This window comes from Eumetopias jubatus, unplaced genomic scaffold (assembly GCF_037043125.1).
Source record: "Eumetopias jubatus isolate StellerSeaLion01/CBP00866 unplaced genomic scaffold, mEumJub1_p1.0 scaffold_10, whole genome shotgun sequence".
Classification (NCBI taxonomy): domain Eukaryota; kingdom Metazoa; phylum Chordata; class Mammalia; order Carnivora; family Otariidae; genus Eumetopias; species Eumetopias jubatus.
Window position 1 is genome coordinate 94304001 of NW_028274816.1, and position 16578 is coordinate 94320578.

Genomic DNA, 16578 nt, shown 5'->3' on the forward strand with positions numbered 1-16578 from the left:
GGTTCGTTTGGACAAGGCTGTGTGAGGCGAGCAGCAAAGTCCATTTCAGACTGAGAGAACTTCAGCTGCTTAAAACCGCCCACGCGGGTGTTTGGATACCGCAGTCCAACCAAGTTAGGTGCAAACAAGTCTCCCTTCCAGCACCAAGCCTCCACTAAGCCAACTTCCTCTCCTTCTTTGTGCTTGACCTCTGCTCCATACGCAAAGCTCCCACCTTGCAGTTTTGATGAAATTGCATTTTCCCACTAACTTTTACACTAATATCATTCTCAGAAAAATGCTCCTAAGAACACCAAAGTGACACAGGGATTAAAACCTGAGAATCTTATTTGCATTTTCCCACTAAAGATGAGGACCAGCTTACTCCATCTAGAGCAGACGGGAGCTCAGGGAGCCCTCCAAATCCAGTTTGAAAGAGTTCCTCTTTCCAAAATTCCCGAGATGATTTGTGTCATATCGTATCAGTTCAACTCAAAGAAAGCAAGACACCTAGCTTAAAAACTGATTCGCTGCAATGAGTAAGGATTATAAAATGTCCTTAGGAGAGGCTGAGGGTCCTTACCACTGACGTTAACAAACTTCTAAGACAGTGTATTCAAGTTAGATTTATGGTGCCACGCTAATAGGATATTAAAAATAAAATGGGGGATGCCTGGGTGGCTCAGTTGGCTAAGCGACTGCCTTCGGCTCAGGTCATGATCCTGGAGTCCCGGGATCGAATCCCACATCGGGCTCCCTGCTCAGCGGGGAGTCTGCTTCTCCCTCTGACCCTCTTCCCTCTCATGCTCTCTATCTCTCGTTCTCTCTCTTTCAAATAAATAAATAAAATCTTTAAAAAAAAATAAAAAAATAAAAAATAAAAAAATAAAATGGCCAGGGCACACAAAGCATTCTGTGACCTGCTAATGCTTCTCAAAATCGCATCATGACAGATGCAAAGAATTACTGCCCCAGCAAAAAGAAGACCCTGACTCGGGGTGATTTTCTGCACAGCCAGCATTTTGGGGTTCAGGGGATAGATGAATTAACGCGTGTCACACCACTGTGTCGTGTATTATTCGTACACCCATATAGTATATTGACATAGACTAGGTTTATGTGTTCTGAAATTAACTCTGGGCTGCACAAACCCAGCATTAACAGGCGACTTTGGTGACTTTTCCCAATTCCTTAGATCTGCGCTGAATGGCGACTTCTGAGAAGGGTACATTTTCTCGCTGCCCACTTGCAGGTCACACCTTAAGCCCCCATAAAGAAAGGCCTTTGCTACCGCTGAGGTTCAGAGATTTAAGTCAAGTCACAAATTTCGAGAAAACTAGTCAGAATTTTACAAATGAACACTTAGTTTCACAGCTAGTATTGTGAATAAAGTCAAGGTGCTGTGCCTTAACTTCTGTCAGATCTTGCATCATAAAAGTAAAAGGAAGCAGAGAATTGTGGTTCACGCATAATAAACCAATCTCCAAATTATTAAAAAGGCATTTTATTATAAATACATTTTAGTTGTAGCAGTAAAATACATTTTGTGTTACCATGAATCTTTTAAGACAAAAGAACTTCACTGAGACAATGATCACAATGTAAGAAGTGTAGACCCCGCACCCCCCCGCAAAAATGGAAAAGTTGTTCGAAGGAACCAAAGCGGCTAAAGTAATTCCAAAACCTGGTTAAAAAAAAAAAAAAATGACCAAAAAAAAGGAAGAAAATAAAGACCCTGGAGAGTGGCTTTGGGGGTATTTTATGGTACAAAGTCATTTTTACTTTGAAGGATAAACTCTTTAGGTATTAGAACCTCTCAGATGAGGTATCATTCACTGTGAAGAAAAAAATAATCATTATAATTTTGCCAGAAATTAACATTATTAGATGGCTACACAACTGGGCCTGAAGAGGTGGAGACAGATCATCTCAGTTTTATAAAAGCCTCCCTTTGGAAGACTTGCCAAAGTAAGACCCCGTACGGATTTGCTAAGTAACTGATTGTATGAAGTTAGCTGAACAAGTTTAGATAAGAACTGTATTTTTGAAGCAATTAAACACATACACACACACACACACACACACACACACACACAAAAACCTGTCACTAATAACAGGACCCATTCCAAAATGCAAAACCCATTACCTTTATAATTGAGAGGAGAGGTATTTTCATCACCATATTTACCTAGGATACAGCTACCACATATAACCAGTACCTTCATGGGTTCCAAAGAATCAGGTCAGACGACGGGCACAGAAAAAGTGGATACAGTACAGTGTATACATGGATTGACAGGAAGCAGGCATGGTCTGGATCTCTAGAAATCCAAGACCCTTCCTCTGGATGGGAGGGGAGGACTGGGAAACATTCTCAGGTGGAACCCACACGTTGGGACTGCAACCTGTGAGCTACTGAAAGACAGAGAGAGGTCTTTGTATACAAGGCATCGTGCAAAGCCAAATGTAAATCAACCAAAGCTCCCTGTGGGTTGGAAATGGACAAAGGAACCTGTGCCGAACATGGAAACAATCTCCGAGGAAGGGTAATCAAGCCTTTCAAGGAGGAAGTGCTGTGTCTGAAGAAATCCAAAGCTGTGCATTCTCTGATGCTTATCATGGGTACTTCTACACCTAAGTCATTCTAGAATCTATTGCCTTCAAAATATTTTTTTCTCCTTCTAATATCTCAGTAAATTCAAAGCCAAACTAAAAACCAGAGGCAGAGCCCAATACCCCTCAAGCTGCAGTCTGGGGGAACATTACCAACAATGACAGTAATATATAAATTTTAAAATATCCAAAGACTTTCTCAGTTTCTTTCTCAAAAATACCTTGCTCATACATGTGCACCTATGGTTTATGAGTAACTCATGCTGTCTAGGTGGTGGATTCCTCTAGACTGTTTCTGCAAACATATACAGATTTAAGTAGGAAAGGAATTAGAGACAATGATCAATTTTCTGCCATAAACAACACTTCAGGCTCCCCTAACACTTGCTGGCATGGCAGAGAAGCCAACGTAACTTTGTTAACCTGAGAAACACATCATTTGAAAAGCAAATCCTTTGCCTTCAATCCCACCACCCACCTCCCCCCCACCCCACCCCGCAAAAAGCCGCAAAAACTACAAACACATTATTTGAGGATTACCTATTGTTTTCAAAGCTCCATGTCACTGCCATCTTAGGACCAGGCCTCCTGTACTTAGTGCCACGATAAATGCGAAGTGCATTCTCGTGACAGTCCGATGGCTCCCTCTCACAATTTTCATCTCCACGTGTAGGGACCGAGACCAACTCTAAGCACACCAAATGCACAGCTTCCAGAACAAAGCCCAGGTTGCAGTGTACACAAAACCAATCTCACCCTAGAAATGAGTGAGCTCCTGCACCTTAACGTGGGAGAGTAGCACAGACCTTAATGGGGGATGGCGGCAGCCAATCCGAGGCTCTCGTCACTCCAGAGATCTTTCTCCACGAATGTTCCACTCATGGCATCGTAACTATTAAAATTTCTCACGGGGTAAGTTGTTTACACTGAGTAAAGAAATGCATGGTTGGAAAGACCTTCGGACTTTCTCTAGACCAGCAGTTCTCAAAGTGTGGCTCCTGAGCCAGCAGCATCAGCATCACCTGAGAGCTTGTTGCAAATGCAAAGGATCAAGCTGCAGCCTGGGATCAGAAACTCTAGGGCGGGGTCCAGCGATCTGCGTTTCAACAAGACCACCAGGTAATTCCGATGCTGGCTAAAGTTTGCCTACCCTGCTCAAACCTCTAAAATCTTAAAATAGGGCAGATCTTTGAACAGATACTACTGGGTGACTTCTGTGTTGAAGCTATGTAATTTGCTACCCCTCCCTTCCCCTTTACTTCTCAAACATCAAAAGAAGTTATTAATGAAAGAATTCATTTGAAAAAAACCAAGTGTTTTTTAAAAGTAATATTGATTTCCCCTCCTAGACATAGTTCTAAGGCAGGCAGTCACATGCTAGGATGCAAAATAAAATGCAGAAGAGGCCTCCTATATGAGGTGTAGAAATAGCTAAAAAGACACCCCAAGAACATAATGAAAGTTCCATAATATTGTTAAATGAACTCATAGAATTATATAAAACTTACTATGCTTTATGCTTAATATTTGTATCAAAATAAAATCTCTGTGGAACAAATTGCAAATAAAATCTGGTCTAATGCTGATTACTAAAACTATACGTGTATGAATGTCTCTGGGTTTCCTTCACGCTCCAGTTTTAGAAGCTTTAGACAACTGTATTAACTGGGTTTAGGATTTAACTGCAGCTCACATTACTAAGTCTAGATTTTTCTCCCTTCAAAAAAATTTAGAAACTCCTGTGACTGTTTCCTTAAAGTTTATTCCAAAGTAGATATTTTCCATCATTTCAAAAATTTCAAATGTTACATTAAAAATGTCTTATTTTTAATGTTTGATACTCTAGTTTAAAGTAGTAACAATACATTTTCTGAATGTCTTATAAGAATGTTAAACGTAAGAGTCACTCCTTTTAACAATGGTCTTGCAATTGCTAATTAAACAGATGTATGAAAGTAGTAAGTGTGAATTTAGCAGCTTTACAGTAAAATCTCAGCCAATAAATACCCAACTTCAAGTAGAAGGGAAATGTGAGACACCTAATATAATGAGAAGTGTGAAGACTAGCATGCCACTTACTCTTTCATGATGATATCTTTATAATATGACAGACATTGCTACATGAGATTTTGAACAAGAAATCATAGAACATTATCCATTATTTCTAATTGCTGGGTAGTTTGTGGATCAGATGACAAAGAGGGGAAAGCAAAATCAGATTAACACATTTACTTCCGAGATTTAGGAAGACACATAGGGTGGTGGTAGAAATCAAGGATTTTTGTATGTTCCGGGGGTGGCTTGCAAGAAATAATGTCTGGTAAATCATAAAGGACAAATTATTACCTTTGTGGAGCTAAGGGAAAAAAAAAAGGATGGTAGCCTAAATTACATTTTAAGGCAGCAATCTGTATCTTTCAATATATTTAAAGTTTTAATCTTGTATTTTTATACTTTTTCTGGGATTCCCTTTTTAGAGACAACTTTGATATGAAACAATGTTATCTATCAGGTGTCTCTTTTTAAATGACTATTTCAGCAAATCTGATTTTCCTAACAATAGCTGAAATCTAAAATTTAGCTTGAAATTGTTTTTTCAGGCCCCTGGTTCTTAGGCAAGGGGGGCTCTCTCTAGCCAAGGTAGCTAGAGATACATTCTTCTATGTTTATAGTTTTGCTCTTGACATGTATATACATGAAAAATATTAAACATGTCAGGTAACTACACTAGAGCAAGATAATATTATATATTAATCATCTCAAAGTGAGGAAATTCAGTTAGCTTTCTCAGCAATTTCAGTGCCTCCATAAACAAGGAAACTATTTTCGCAAATAGGTCTTGGAGATTGCTATGTTTAATTAGGTAATGCTTATTCAGTGGGAAATCTGCTTCTTTTACTTATTCTGCAATTCTTTGAACTGAAAAGACCAATTGATGTTTACACTGAACCTGAACTTATTCTAGACTCTCTCATGAAAAAAACCACACAAAGCAGTTTGTTATTTCATATATACAAAATGACCTGGATAGAAAGCCTATCTGTCTGAGGAAAGGAAAATTAAGGTCATGTTAGTTTAAATAGTCAATAATTAACTACTGATTAATCAAAAACAAAGCTCTGCTATAACAATTTGGTAAAGTGTGTGCCAAAATGGCAGCCAAAACCCCTTTTGAAAACACACCAGAAAATATCCATGTTACACTGAATGAGGTTCTTCAAATCTTAACAAAAATTCATTTTTAGATCAGGAGAAAAACCTTTAGCATAGATACTCTACAAATGCTATCACCCAAAAGAATTTCTTTAAGATAAAAAAAGAAAATCTCAAGTAGCACTGAAATTAAAAAGTGAGATGAATTAAAAAAAATAGTTCTGGCAAGAAAAAGGAAAAACCTCAGAGTGATACAAAGAACAAAGAAGTAGAAAGACATCGTGTGAACAATTAACTTCATGTAAAAGAAATCTGTTCTGGAAGAAAAGGAAGCTGGTAATACTTGGTATTATCCAAGAGCTAACATCAAAGTTCCTTTAAAAAAACAAAAAAACAAAAAGCAGTCTCAACTTTAAGGTTGAACCCAGGACGTAAGTTGTTTTCTAAGTCTGCTTTGTGGGTATTTGCTGATACTACCCAAGTAATACCCAGACAGCATGAACGGTCCTCAAAAGCCAGGCCTCATTTCAAGAGAAACTTAAGTGATTCCTGCAGTAAGACTTGCTCAGAACCATTATTTATGGTTGGAAAGATGGCACTGAGTACTGCTGAGGAAGAGTGTGTCAGAACACACATTCGAAGCAGAATCTAAAAAGGTAGTGGATGAAGACAATATCTGAATTCCTGACCGGCTGCAGGAACAGTAAGGGAATGAGGGACACTCAGACACAGCAGAGCAGGGGACTGATAGGTAGCTATCATTTCTAGGTTTTTTTGGAAATAACTGCTTAGAACAGGGCTGTCACAACGACTTAGCAGCTTCCTTATCCAAAGCTTCCAGCATCGGTATATACATACAAAGTGGTGGGGTGTACACTTGACCTCTTTAAATATAAATACAAATAATTTCAAACTGATTTTTTAAAGATTCAAGTATGGAAAACAGAAAATCAGGCAATCACTCCACGACAAGGGATTAGCTGAAAGCCCTGACAAGCCAGTTCTGTCTACCTAGTCTCAAAAGCTCTTGAACATGTGTGCTGTGGGGGAGGGGAATCATCACAGCTGAAAAGACTATTTTTCACAGACATCCTCACATCAGAGAGATCTAATTTTCATGTGGGCTCTGTCTTGAGTTCCGTCATAGAGTCGGAAATACATAGCTATGTGGCAAAAAATTTTCTTTCCTTGTGACTGAAGTTATGTTGAGCAAAATCTGACCTAGTTAAATGTGGCGGTCTGACATCATACAGAGAAAACGTGGTGCTGGAACTTGCCGGCTCTGTTTTCCACCTGTGATTTATACTAACCATTACCACGTCTGCAGTCGACAGGTCTCCATCTGCTGCCTCACACGGAGACTCACGGCCCCTAACAGAAAGCCACAGGCAAATGACGGGCACCCACTCTGAGCAGAAAGAACGGAAGAATAGAGGCACTCTTTCTTTGTCCCACAGGCTCGCTAACCTTGAACTAAATTGTCTGAGGATGACGGGGGGGTTGCAGCTAGCCGACAGCAACTAAACTCCAGTCACAGAAGAGATGTAAGGAGTTTTCTTTACTCCTGCTACTTTTCAACCCCATTTAAAAAATGTACTGTGAATATAGGATGGCCTATTCAAAAGTAGTCCTCCAAAAAACTATTTTTGAATGGATCATCAGGATCCATTGGTTCATTAGCAATGTTTTCCAACCTTATCTTATTAAAAAAAAAAAAAGTTATATTGTAGTTTCAAGATATCTCTGAAGTATAAAAGTAGTACTACCAAATCAGGAAAACAATAAGGACATGCATTGTTTCAAATGTGTTACAAGACTACAAGTTTTAAGAGGGTAAATGTTTTCCTTTGGATTTTACCAAAGTTCATTCAAAACAATTTTTAGACTGTAGAATATTAAGATAGCTATTTAAATTTTATATTTTTATACAAGTTCAGTGGGGTTATTTTTATATAAATCAAAAGACATGAAAAACAAGGGTAGTTTTTTGCCCCAGATTTTGATGAATTTTGATACATCTTGGACAAACATATTTCTTTTTAATGATGTTCCTCAAACAAAAGAGCAAAATATTTGAATTGCCATATATAATGTCACATTTTAATGTAAACATCAAATAAGGTACCAAAATTTTTACTGGAGGGAAAAAAAAAAAAAAACAAACCTTAAAGCGGCACAATTCTTTATACCACTGGAGGGGGTAAGGGAAAGCCAGATTACAAACATTTACACATGCATAGTGAGAAAAAAAGGATTTTACTAAATTCACGCATTTTTAAAATAGTTATCAAGTCTACTAAGCACCAACAATCCTAAAAATTTTTCAGCTTCATGATTTGTTTAAAAAAAAACACACACACTATCAAATTAACGTTAAAAACAAGCTTGAAGTATAGCTTGTCCAAAAAATTAACTAAATATGCCAATGTTTTTTCATGTTACAAAAAACAGTGGCATACAAAATACACCTGCAAAGAATGCCTTTAACTCTATCCTACAGTGGATGGAGATTACAACAGCACATCATACATAGTCTAAAACTATAAAAGTTTTAGAATGCAGCATCTTGTCACAAAAAAAAAGCTGATAAAACTTAAAGTATTTAGAAGATGCTGCCCCTTTATTTTAAAAAATTTTAAATGAATTTAAGCAAAAATAACATACATTTGTACATCAACTGGCCATTTCTGGTACAGAAACCCAGCATATGGTAATATTATTGAATAAATGTAAATGCTACTTACAATTTTTTTTCTTTTTAAATACATTTTAGACAAAGTTTTTTTTTCTCTTTTTTTTTATAGTTGCACAATTAACCTCTTAGCTGCTAGCTTGATGCAAACATATGTAACAATACACAAATTTAAAAATATTTTTTATTCTACATAAAAGCTGTCAAAAGACTCACGTCAAAAATGCAAAATAATGGAATATACTTTTAAAAAATTAGTTGCAAGTCTAGCAGCAAAGCAATTAAGTGAGAACGTATTTAATATTAAAACAAAGGGAACTGTGCATCTATAGATGAAGTCCAACTATCTTAACTCTACTGAAACAAACAGAAATTAAAACATTCTCCCTTGAGGGAAAAAAAAAGTGATTATTTAAAATAGGAGTAAAAGCCATTGCTGCCTGATGAGCTCCCCAGGCTAAGTTCCTGGAATAGAGACAGGGGGTCGCTACTCTTCTTGGCCTGCTCAGGCTGGGGCCTGGGCTTGGGAGGGGCCCGTAAAGCGCTGGCATAGGACATGGTGGGCTTGCTGCCCCCAGAGCCCTGCTGGCTACTGCTGTTGGCCGACTCCACGATCTGCTTGTTGGGCATGAGAGGGGGGAACTGGCCGAGATGCTGCAGCACATTATAGTTGAAGGAACTGGACACCTCGAGGTTCTCAGACTTCAGCTGATCCTCAGGGGCTTTGACGGTCTTGGGTGGAACTAAAAGCAGAGAACAGTAATACGATTTAAGGGCACGCCCAGCAACATGTGTCCATCTGGTCAGCTCAGGGTCTCACAACTGGTTCCCATCTCCAGGAACTCAGTGATAGTATAGCCCACGAGGACAGACCACTTCTGCCACAGAATGTTGAAATCACAACACATCGAGGGGCGCCTGGGTGGCTCAGTCGTTGAGCATCTGCCTTCGGCTCAGGTCATGATCCCAGGGTCCTGGGATCAAGCCCCACATCGGGCTCCCTGCTCAGCACAGAGCCTGCTTCTCCCTCTCCCACTCCCCCTGCTTGGGTTCCTGCTCTCACCATCCCTCTCTCTGTCAAATAAATAAAATCTTAAAAAAAAAAAAAAGAAAGAAATCACAACACATCTTATCAAACGTCTCAATCTCATTAATAACACTTACAAAAGAATTAACTATGTAAACTGGAATAGCTAACGTATAAAACTAAAGGTCAAAGACGACGGTTTGTTTCAAAAAACTAATTTTATATGTGTACGCTGTGGTATTTATTATATAACTGCTCAACTTTGAAAGTGGGAACATACATGTTCTTTTTTAAATAGAAAGGAGCTGTATACGCAGACTTCTGGTCAAACAGATCTTATGATTAACCTAAGTAATAGTAACATTGGATTCCATTTCTTAAAAATGCTTCCTTTTCTTGTAATACATAAGTAAACACAGAATACGGTGGAAGAAAAACGGCTATGAATTTTTCTTCACATTTCCTGTAATGTAATTTGCCTGACTCTTAACATCCTTTAAGATTCAACTTCACTTTTCCCAATTTTATTGTCCACTAAACCATGACTTGTTTTCAAACACTGTTTTTTTTTTCAATCTTTTCAATGTTTAACTAAAGTGGGGGGAGGAAAAATAATTTTCCCTCTACTCTTGTAGGTTCTTGGCTGAGACACCCCCCCCCCATAGTAAGACAGATTAACAAGAGAAAAACAGCAGAAGTTTAATAAACATGCACACTTTCTGTATACATGAGGGAGATCCAGGAAACCTGAGTGACACACCGAAATGGTCCAAGCCAGCAACTAAAATAACATCTCCAGCTAAAGGCAAAAGAAGATGTTGGGGGTAGAGGGCAGTTATGCAAGGTTACCAGGAAAAGCACAGTGAACAAGGGTAAGGTCGTTATGCAGGGTTAAGTTAACTTAAGGGTAAACTGTTGTCTTCTCCATGGATAGTTTCCAGAAATTTAGAATCATCCTTCTCTTCCTGGCACAGAGAGGGAGATACTCTTAAAAATAGAGATTTCCCTTGTAAATGTAAATCTCTCTTACAAAAGGGTAACTCTCACCCAGTTTTCAGAGCTTCTGTGTCTATAGTTTCTTAAAAATAATCAGCCTAAAATAATCTTTATGCCAAAAAAGCCTATTTGAGGGTGGCAAATTCTACTCCCCTTCACTAATATTATATTGGATTATAATCATAATACATATTCATTGAGGATAATTTGGAAATTACAGAAAAAGCCAAAGAGGGGGCGCCTGGGCGGCTTAGTCGTTAAGCCTCTGCCTTGGGCTCAGATCATAATCCCAGGGTCCTGGGACTGAGCCCCGCATCGGGAACCCTACTCAGTGGGAAGCCTGCTTCTTCCTCTCCCACTCCCCCTGCTTGTGTTCCCTTTCTCTCTCTGTCAAATAAATAAACAAACAAATAAAAACCAAAAAAAAGGAAAAGAAAAAGAAAAGGCCAAAGAGGAAAATAAGTCATCCACATTCCCATATACCACAGATAAGCCTCAACTTGTTGGTGTGCTTCTTCCTAAAGACATCATATACCACCGATACTTCGTAAGTTATTTAACCTCTCATTTTTAGAAATTTGGATTATAGTCAATTTTTCACCTTAAATACTGTGATAAATGTTATTAGAGACAAATAGTTATTACAGACAAATATTCACTACTACCACCTTATGATAAACCCTAAAAGTATAATGCCTGAGTCCTAAGGTATACACACAATTAAAGCTTTCGATAACTACAGCCAAACTTCCCTGCAGACAGATACTGCCTATATACACTCCGCCAACACTGCTTGCTCATTTCCCTACCCAATCACAAGACTGGTGTTATTTTTTTAGCCTTAGTCTATTTTGTAAATAAATAGCTTGTTGTAGCTCTAATTTGCATGTCTTTGATTACTGGTGTTTATGATTTTTTCCCTATGTTTATTATCTATTTGTGTATTGGGACATTAAAGTGAAAATACTTCATTTTTTAGTCTTAGCATTTCATTGATTTAGTATGGTATTTTCATAGTACTATTTTAAAACTTTACAAATTCATAAAATTGTTCAGGGGCGCGTGAGTGGCTCAAGCCCCACATTGGGCTCTGTGCTCAGCTCGAGTCTGCTTGAGATTCTCTCTCCCCCTTTCCCTCTGCCCCTCACGCTCCTCATGAGCTTGTGCGCGTGCGCATGCTCTCTCTCTCTCTCTCTCTCTCAAAATAAATAAATCTTTTTTTTTTAATTCATAAAATTGTTCAAAATTAATTACTTTAGGGACACCTGGGTGGCTCCGTCAGTTAAGCATCTGCCTTCGGCCCAAGTCATGATCTCAGGATCCTGGGATCGAGCCCCACAACAGGTTCCCTGATCAGCACTGGAGTCAACTTCTCCCTGTCCCTCCACCGCTCATGCTCTCTCTCGCCCTCCACCCCCTCTCTCAAATAAATAACATCTTAAAAAAAATTTTAGTTTAAACCACATTTTTGGAATATTTTTCCCTTGTCCAGCTAGATGTCACTGATTTTGTGAAACAATTACTTTTAAGAGCATTAGTTTAACAATATTTCATGATGAATCACTGAATTCTACTCCTGAAACGAGTATTACACTGTATGTTAATTAACTAGAATTTAAGTAAAAACTTGAAACATAAAAAACGAACATGCCAAACATTTCAATATGTTAACAGTGGCCTGTACTACCTAATATAACATAAATATTTTATTGGTGGTTCAAAAAACCTACTGTTCTTATTTACTTTGCTAAGATTTATTATTTAACCATGCTCTCGTTTTCATGACAATATAATTAGAGTTTAAACTATTTTCAACTAAATAATCAATACTTACAAAATAACTCCAGAGGCAGTTTAACCTAATGCCTACATTCTTACTGAACCACAAACTGAAGATCTCTATCAATGTGACTTACCACATATTCTCTAGATAAGAGAAACTATCCTTTAAAACTATTACTAATCTGATACCCAATGATATTTTTCAAAGTGCATATCTCTACCTAATCTTAAATTTTCATCCGTACATTACTAGAGAATGTCTGATAAAGTACCCATCGTCCCCCGGTGGGCATCACCAGGTGTAAAGGCTGAGCAGTGTGACAAGACTGCCCACCCACCCCCTCAAGCGCACAGGACCTATCTGCATTATCTTCTTAGTCAGCAGACATTCACCAAGAGCCTGAAGTGTGATCAGTGACAAAACAGGAAGTCCAAAGTTCAAAAAGGTCAAAGACACAATTCTCTGCTCTCAGGCTTTCAATTGTGGAGAAAATATGACATCAGACACATTGACCACTTTTAAATTCCAAACCAATACGATATAAGCAGTTTTCTTTAACTCAAGAAGTCTCAAACTTCAGAAAGAAGTTTTCCACGTGGTGACTATTTTGCTTCTGATTCACCACTGGCAATGGCTGCATTTCTCTAAAAATGGATAAATAAATAAATAAATACTGATGGACAGGAAGTTGTGCTTCAGGATACTCGTGGTCTTGAGTTCATTTTTTTAACATTTAACTGTTACTTTCAACTAATGAATACTACAATTTGTCTGCTAGTAATGACAAAATAACAACTGTATGTTTGTGGAAAGGATACCATAAAATGACATGTGCTTTGGACAGTTATTTAGAAACTTTCTACCTTATCAGTTCAAGTCAGGTTTTTACTGATTTGGGCCAAAAGTTATCCTAAAATTTAAGGTGGGGGAAAAAAAAGAGAGAGAGAAAGGATGTTGTTTTTAAAATAAATTATAATTACTCAGCCATCAAAAAGAATGAAATCTTGCTGTTTGCAACGACATGGATAGAACTAGAGTGTATTATGCTAAGTGAAATAAGTCAGTCAGAGAAAGACAAATATCATATGATCTCACTCATATGTGGAATTTAAGAAACAAAACAGATGAACATAGCGGAAGGGAAGGAAAAATAAAATAAGAGAAAAACAGAGAGGGAGGCAAACCATAAGAGACTCTTAACTCTAGGAAATAAACTGAGGATTGCTAGAGGGGAGGTGGGTGCAGGGATGGGGTACCTGGGTGATGGGCATTAAGGAGGGCACTTGATGGAATGAGCACTGGGTGTTCTATGCAACTGATGAATCACTGAATTCCACCCCTGAAACTAATAATACAGTATATATTAACTAAATGAATCTAAATTAAAAAATTTTTAAAGTAAAAATAAATTTAAAAATAAAAAATTATAATAAAAAAATAAATGATAATAAAACAACTAAAAATTAACAAATCCTTATCACTGATTTGTAATTGAGATGTTTCTCAAGAAAGTCAGGTATGATAATATGAGTGTATATATGTCAGACCTTTAAAGTGACAAAGCAACCCCAGGAAAAATACAGCAGCTTATACATTGTAGGTAAATTAAAATGACAATGTCTCTCGCCAAGAAACAAAACCAAAATCTTTCTAATGCTTTTGTCCTACTATGTCTATTGTTCTAAAAATATGCTTATATGGCATATACTCAAAAATGGGTCAGTAACAGAAACAATACATTCACATTCTAAAGATGAACAAAATTAAATTCAAATACAAAGGTTGATGCCACCAGGGCAGAAATTCATCCAACAAAGATCACAGGCTTGTTCACAAAGATCAATGTCTACGGCCTACAAAGAGAAGGCTACAGGTTGGAGAACTCAAATAGTATCATTTGTTTCCTTACATTTAATATAAAAAAAAAGAGGAAAGAGAGGAAAGATAAAAGTTCAAGGCTAAAGACTTTAAACTTCCACTGAACAACACAGTATAGGGCCATTCCAATGCCTTCCTATGCTTTTTTTTTTTCCTCTCTTTAGCTTTGGATTTCTCAGTCCATTAGAATACAAGGAATAAACACAAGATTTCTATCTCAAAATGTTGGACTTTCTTAGTTTCTCTCCTGGCCAAACTCTATTGTGTAGCAAACGACTTTACTGACAATAAAACCTTGAAAACTGACCCAACCAATTCCTCCCACCCCTAATCCTGAATGAATGAATGAATGAATGAATAAAATAAAAATAATAAAAAGCCAGGGGCGCCTGGGTGGCTCAGTTGGTTGAGCGACTGCCTTCGGCTCAGGTCATGATCCTGGAGTCCCGGGATCAAGTCCCACAGCAGGCTCCCTGCTCAGCGGGGAGTCTGCTTCTCTCTCTGACCCTCCCCCCTCTCATGTGCTCTCTCTCCGTCTCTTATTCTCACTCTCTCAAATAAATAAATGAATTAAATCTTTTAAAAAAAATAATAAAATAAAATAAAATAATAAAAAGCCAGAAAACAAACTTCTCCCAAGCAAAGGTGATTCTATTTAGAAATACACCTTAAATTCCATTACTTCTTTCATTCATTCACAGGTCAAACTGATCAAAGTGACAAGCCCCCAGAGATAGATCTTCCCTTCCAGACCATAAATATGGACTCAATATAGTCCTAATTAACACTGAATGCCTAAGACACACCTATGAGCTATGAGCATTAAATGTTATTCCAAGACAATAACGTAAATGGGCTGGGGGAGGAGAAGAAAAACTCCAATACCCTGGAGCTGAGTAGTGAGAACTGCAGTGTTAACAACCCACCAACTGTGTCTTACCTATTAGCTCTCTGGGCTGAGCTGTCCTGCTGGATCCATTACACGGAATGTTCTGATAGGGGGTAGATGAGGTGGTGTTTACCCAGGACTCCGGGGACGAAAAGTTGAAAGAAGATTGGTGATTATGGTCCTGGAGCTCTTTACACTGAGCAAGACTGTCTTGAGGAGTGCTTACTTCTTCAGAACAAGGCTGGACTGAGCTAGATGAGATTCTTCTTTGGTACAAGGGCCGACCAGGTCCTCTGGGTTCATACTACACAAAGAAAAAGGACATTTCATAAATCAATGAAACTTACACCCCCTCACACCCTTTGGTACACAGCAATCTTACTGTATTAAACAGCAATTCTCCAAAATACTCTCCTCTGGGTCCATGACCCCTCCCCACCACCCGGCCCTGAAAAGCAGCCTGAGCTCTGGACACCGTTCTGGCCCTTAGCAGGCAGTCCTATGACAACACACGTCTCATTTCTGATTCTGTTTTCTTGTCTGTAAGATATGGAGCTGAACTACCTGTCTTTGGTTCTAAAACTCTATTGCCATCTTAGGGAACATTAGACTGAGAATGAAGAAACATATCTGCTCAAAATTAAATGGGGGAAATTACAGTCACAGTCAACTGAACCACAGCCACCTTGAACAGTAACCCATTCTAGACTTCTCCCTTGTGCCAAATCTTCACAGCCTCCCGATTTATTATTCCTTAGACTTGATGGCAAGACATGACTCCTCTGGCCCAACATGAAGTGCTCTTTGCCCGTGCGTCCTTTCACATAGTCTTCAACTGACACGGAACATTATTTTCTTCAAAAAAAAAAAAAAAAATCCTTTAGGGCACCTGGGTGGCTCAGCCAGTTAAGCATCTGCCTTCAGCTCAGGTCATGATCTCAGGATCCTGGGATCGAGTCCTACATCGGGCTCCCTGCTTCTCCCTCTCCCTCTGCCCCTCCCTCCTGCTCATATGTGTGCACTCTCTCAAGTAAATAAATACAATCTTAAAAAAAAAATCCTTTAGGGTGCCTGGGTAGTTCAGTTAGTTAAGCATCCGACTCTTGGTTTCAGCTCAGGTCATGATCTCAGGGTTGTGAGATCAAGCCCCACATAGGGGGGAGAGAATCTTTCCCTCTCCCCCACTTACGCTCTTGTGCCCGCTCACTCTCTCTCTCTCTCTCAAAAACACATCCTTTATACATTTGAAACCCAACTAACTTACTCCTTGTATTTTTTCCTCCCTAAACTGCACACCCCAGATCCCTTTAACCCTCTCAACAAGAGCCATCGGCCAGCCATTTCAAGATTTTTTACCATTCCTCACATACTCTCGGATTTCTTCCTGCCTGACTGCTGTGACCGATACTCAGCCTCCATTTTGGTGGCGAGGCAGTATGAGTAGCAGTTAGGTGTGCAGTCTCAGTCTAGAGCCAGACTATCACCTGGGCAACTGACCTAACCTCTTGGGAGCTTTGTCTGTAAACGCAGCTTCATGACCCACAGGACGTACCTCTCAGGACTGTGGT

General features: G+C 38.6%; 1 protein-coding gene across 6 annotated transcripts in view; it reads right to left on the reverse strand.

Annotated features, from left to right (window-relative positions):
- Nucleotides 1-7817: 7817 nt before the first annotated feature.
- The window catches only part of HELZ (helicase with zinc finger), a 157209-nt gene continuing 148448 nt past the window's right edge, over nucleotides 7818-16578 (reverse strand). For all 6 annotated transcript variants that reach the window (XM_028087428.1, XM_028087429.1, XM_028087425.1 and 3 more), the window contains 2 exons: nucleotides 15062-15314; nucleotides 7818-9180 (listed from right to left, as the gene is read on the reverse strand). In XM_028087428.1, the coding sequence (XP_027943229.1) occupies nucleotides 8846-9180; nucleotides 15062-15314 (588 nt within the window). In that variant the 3' untranslated portion in view covers nucleotides 7818-8845. The remainder of the gene's footprint in view (nucleotides 9181-15061; nucleotides 15315-16578) is intronic.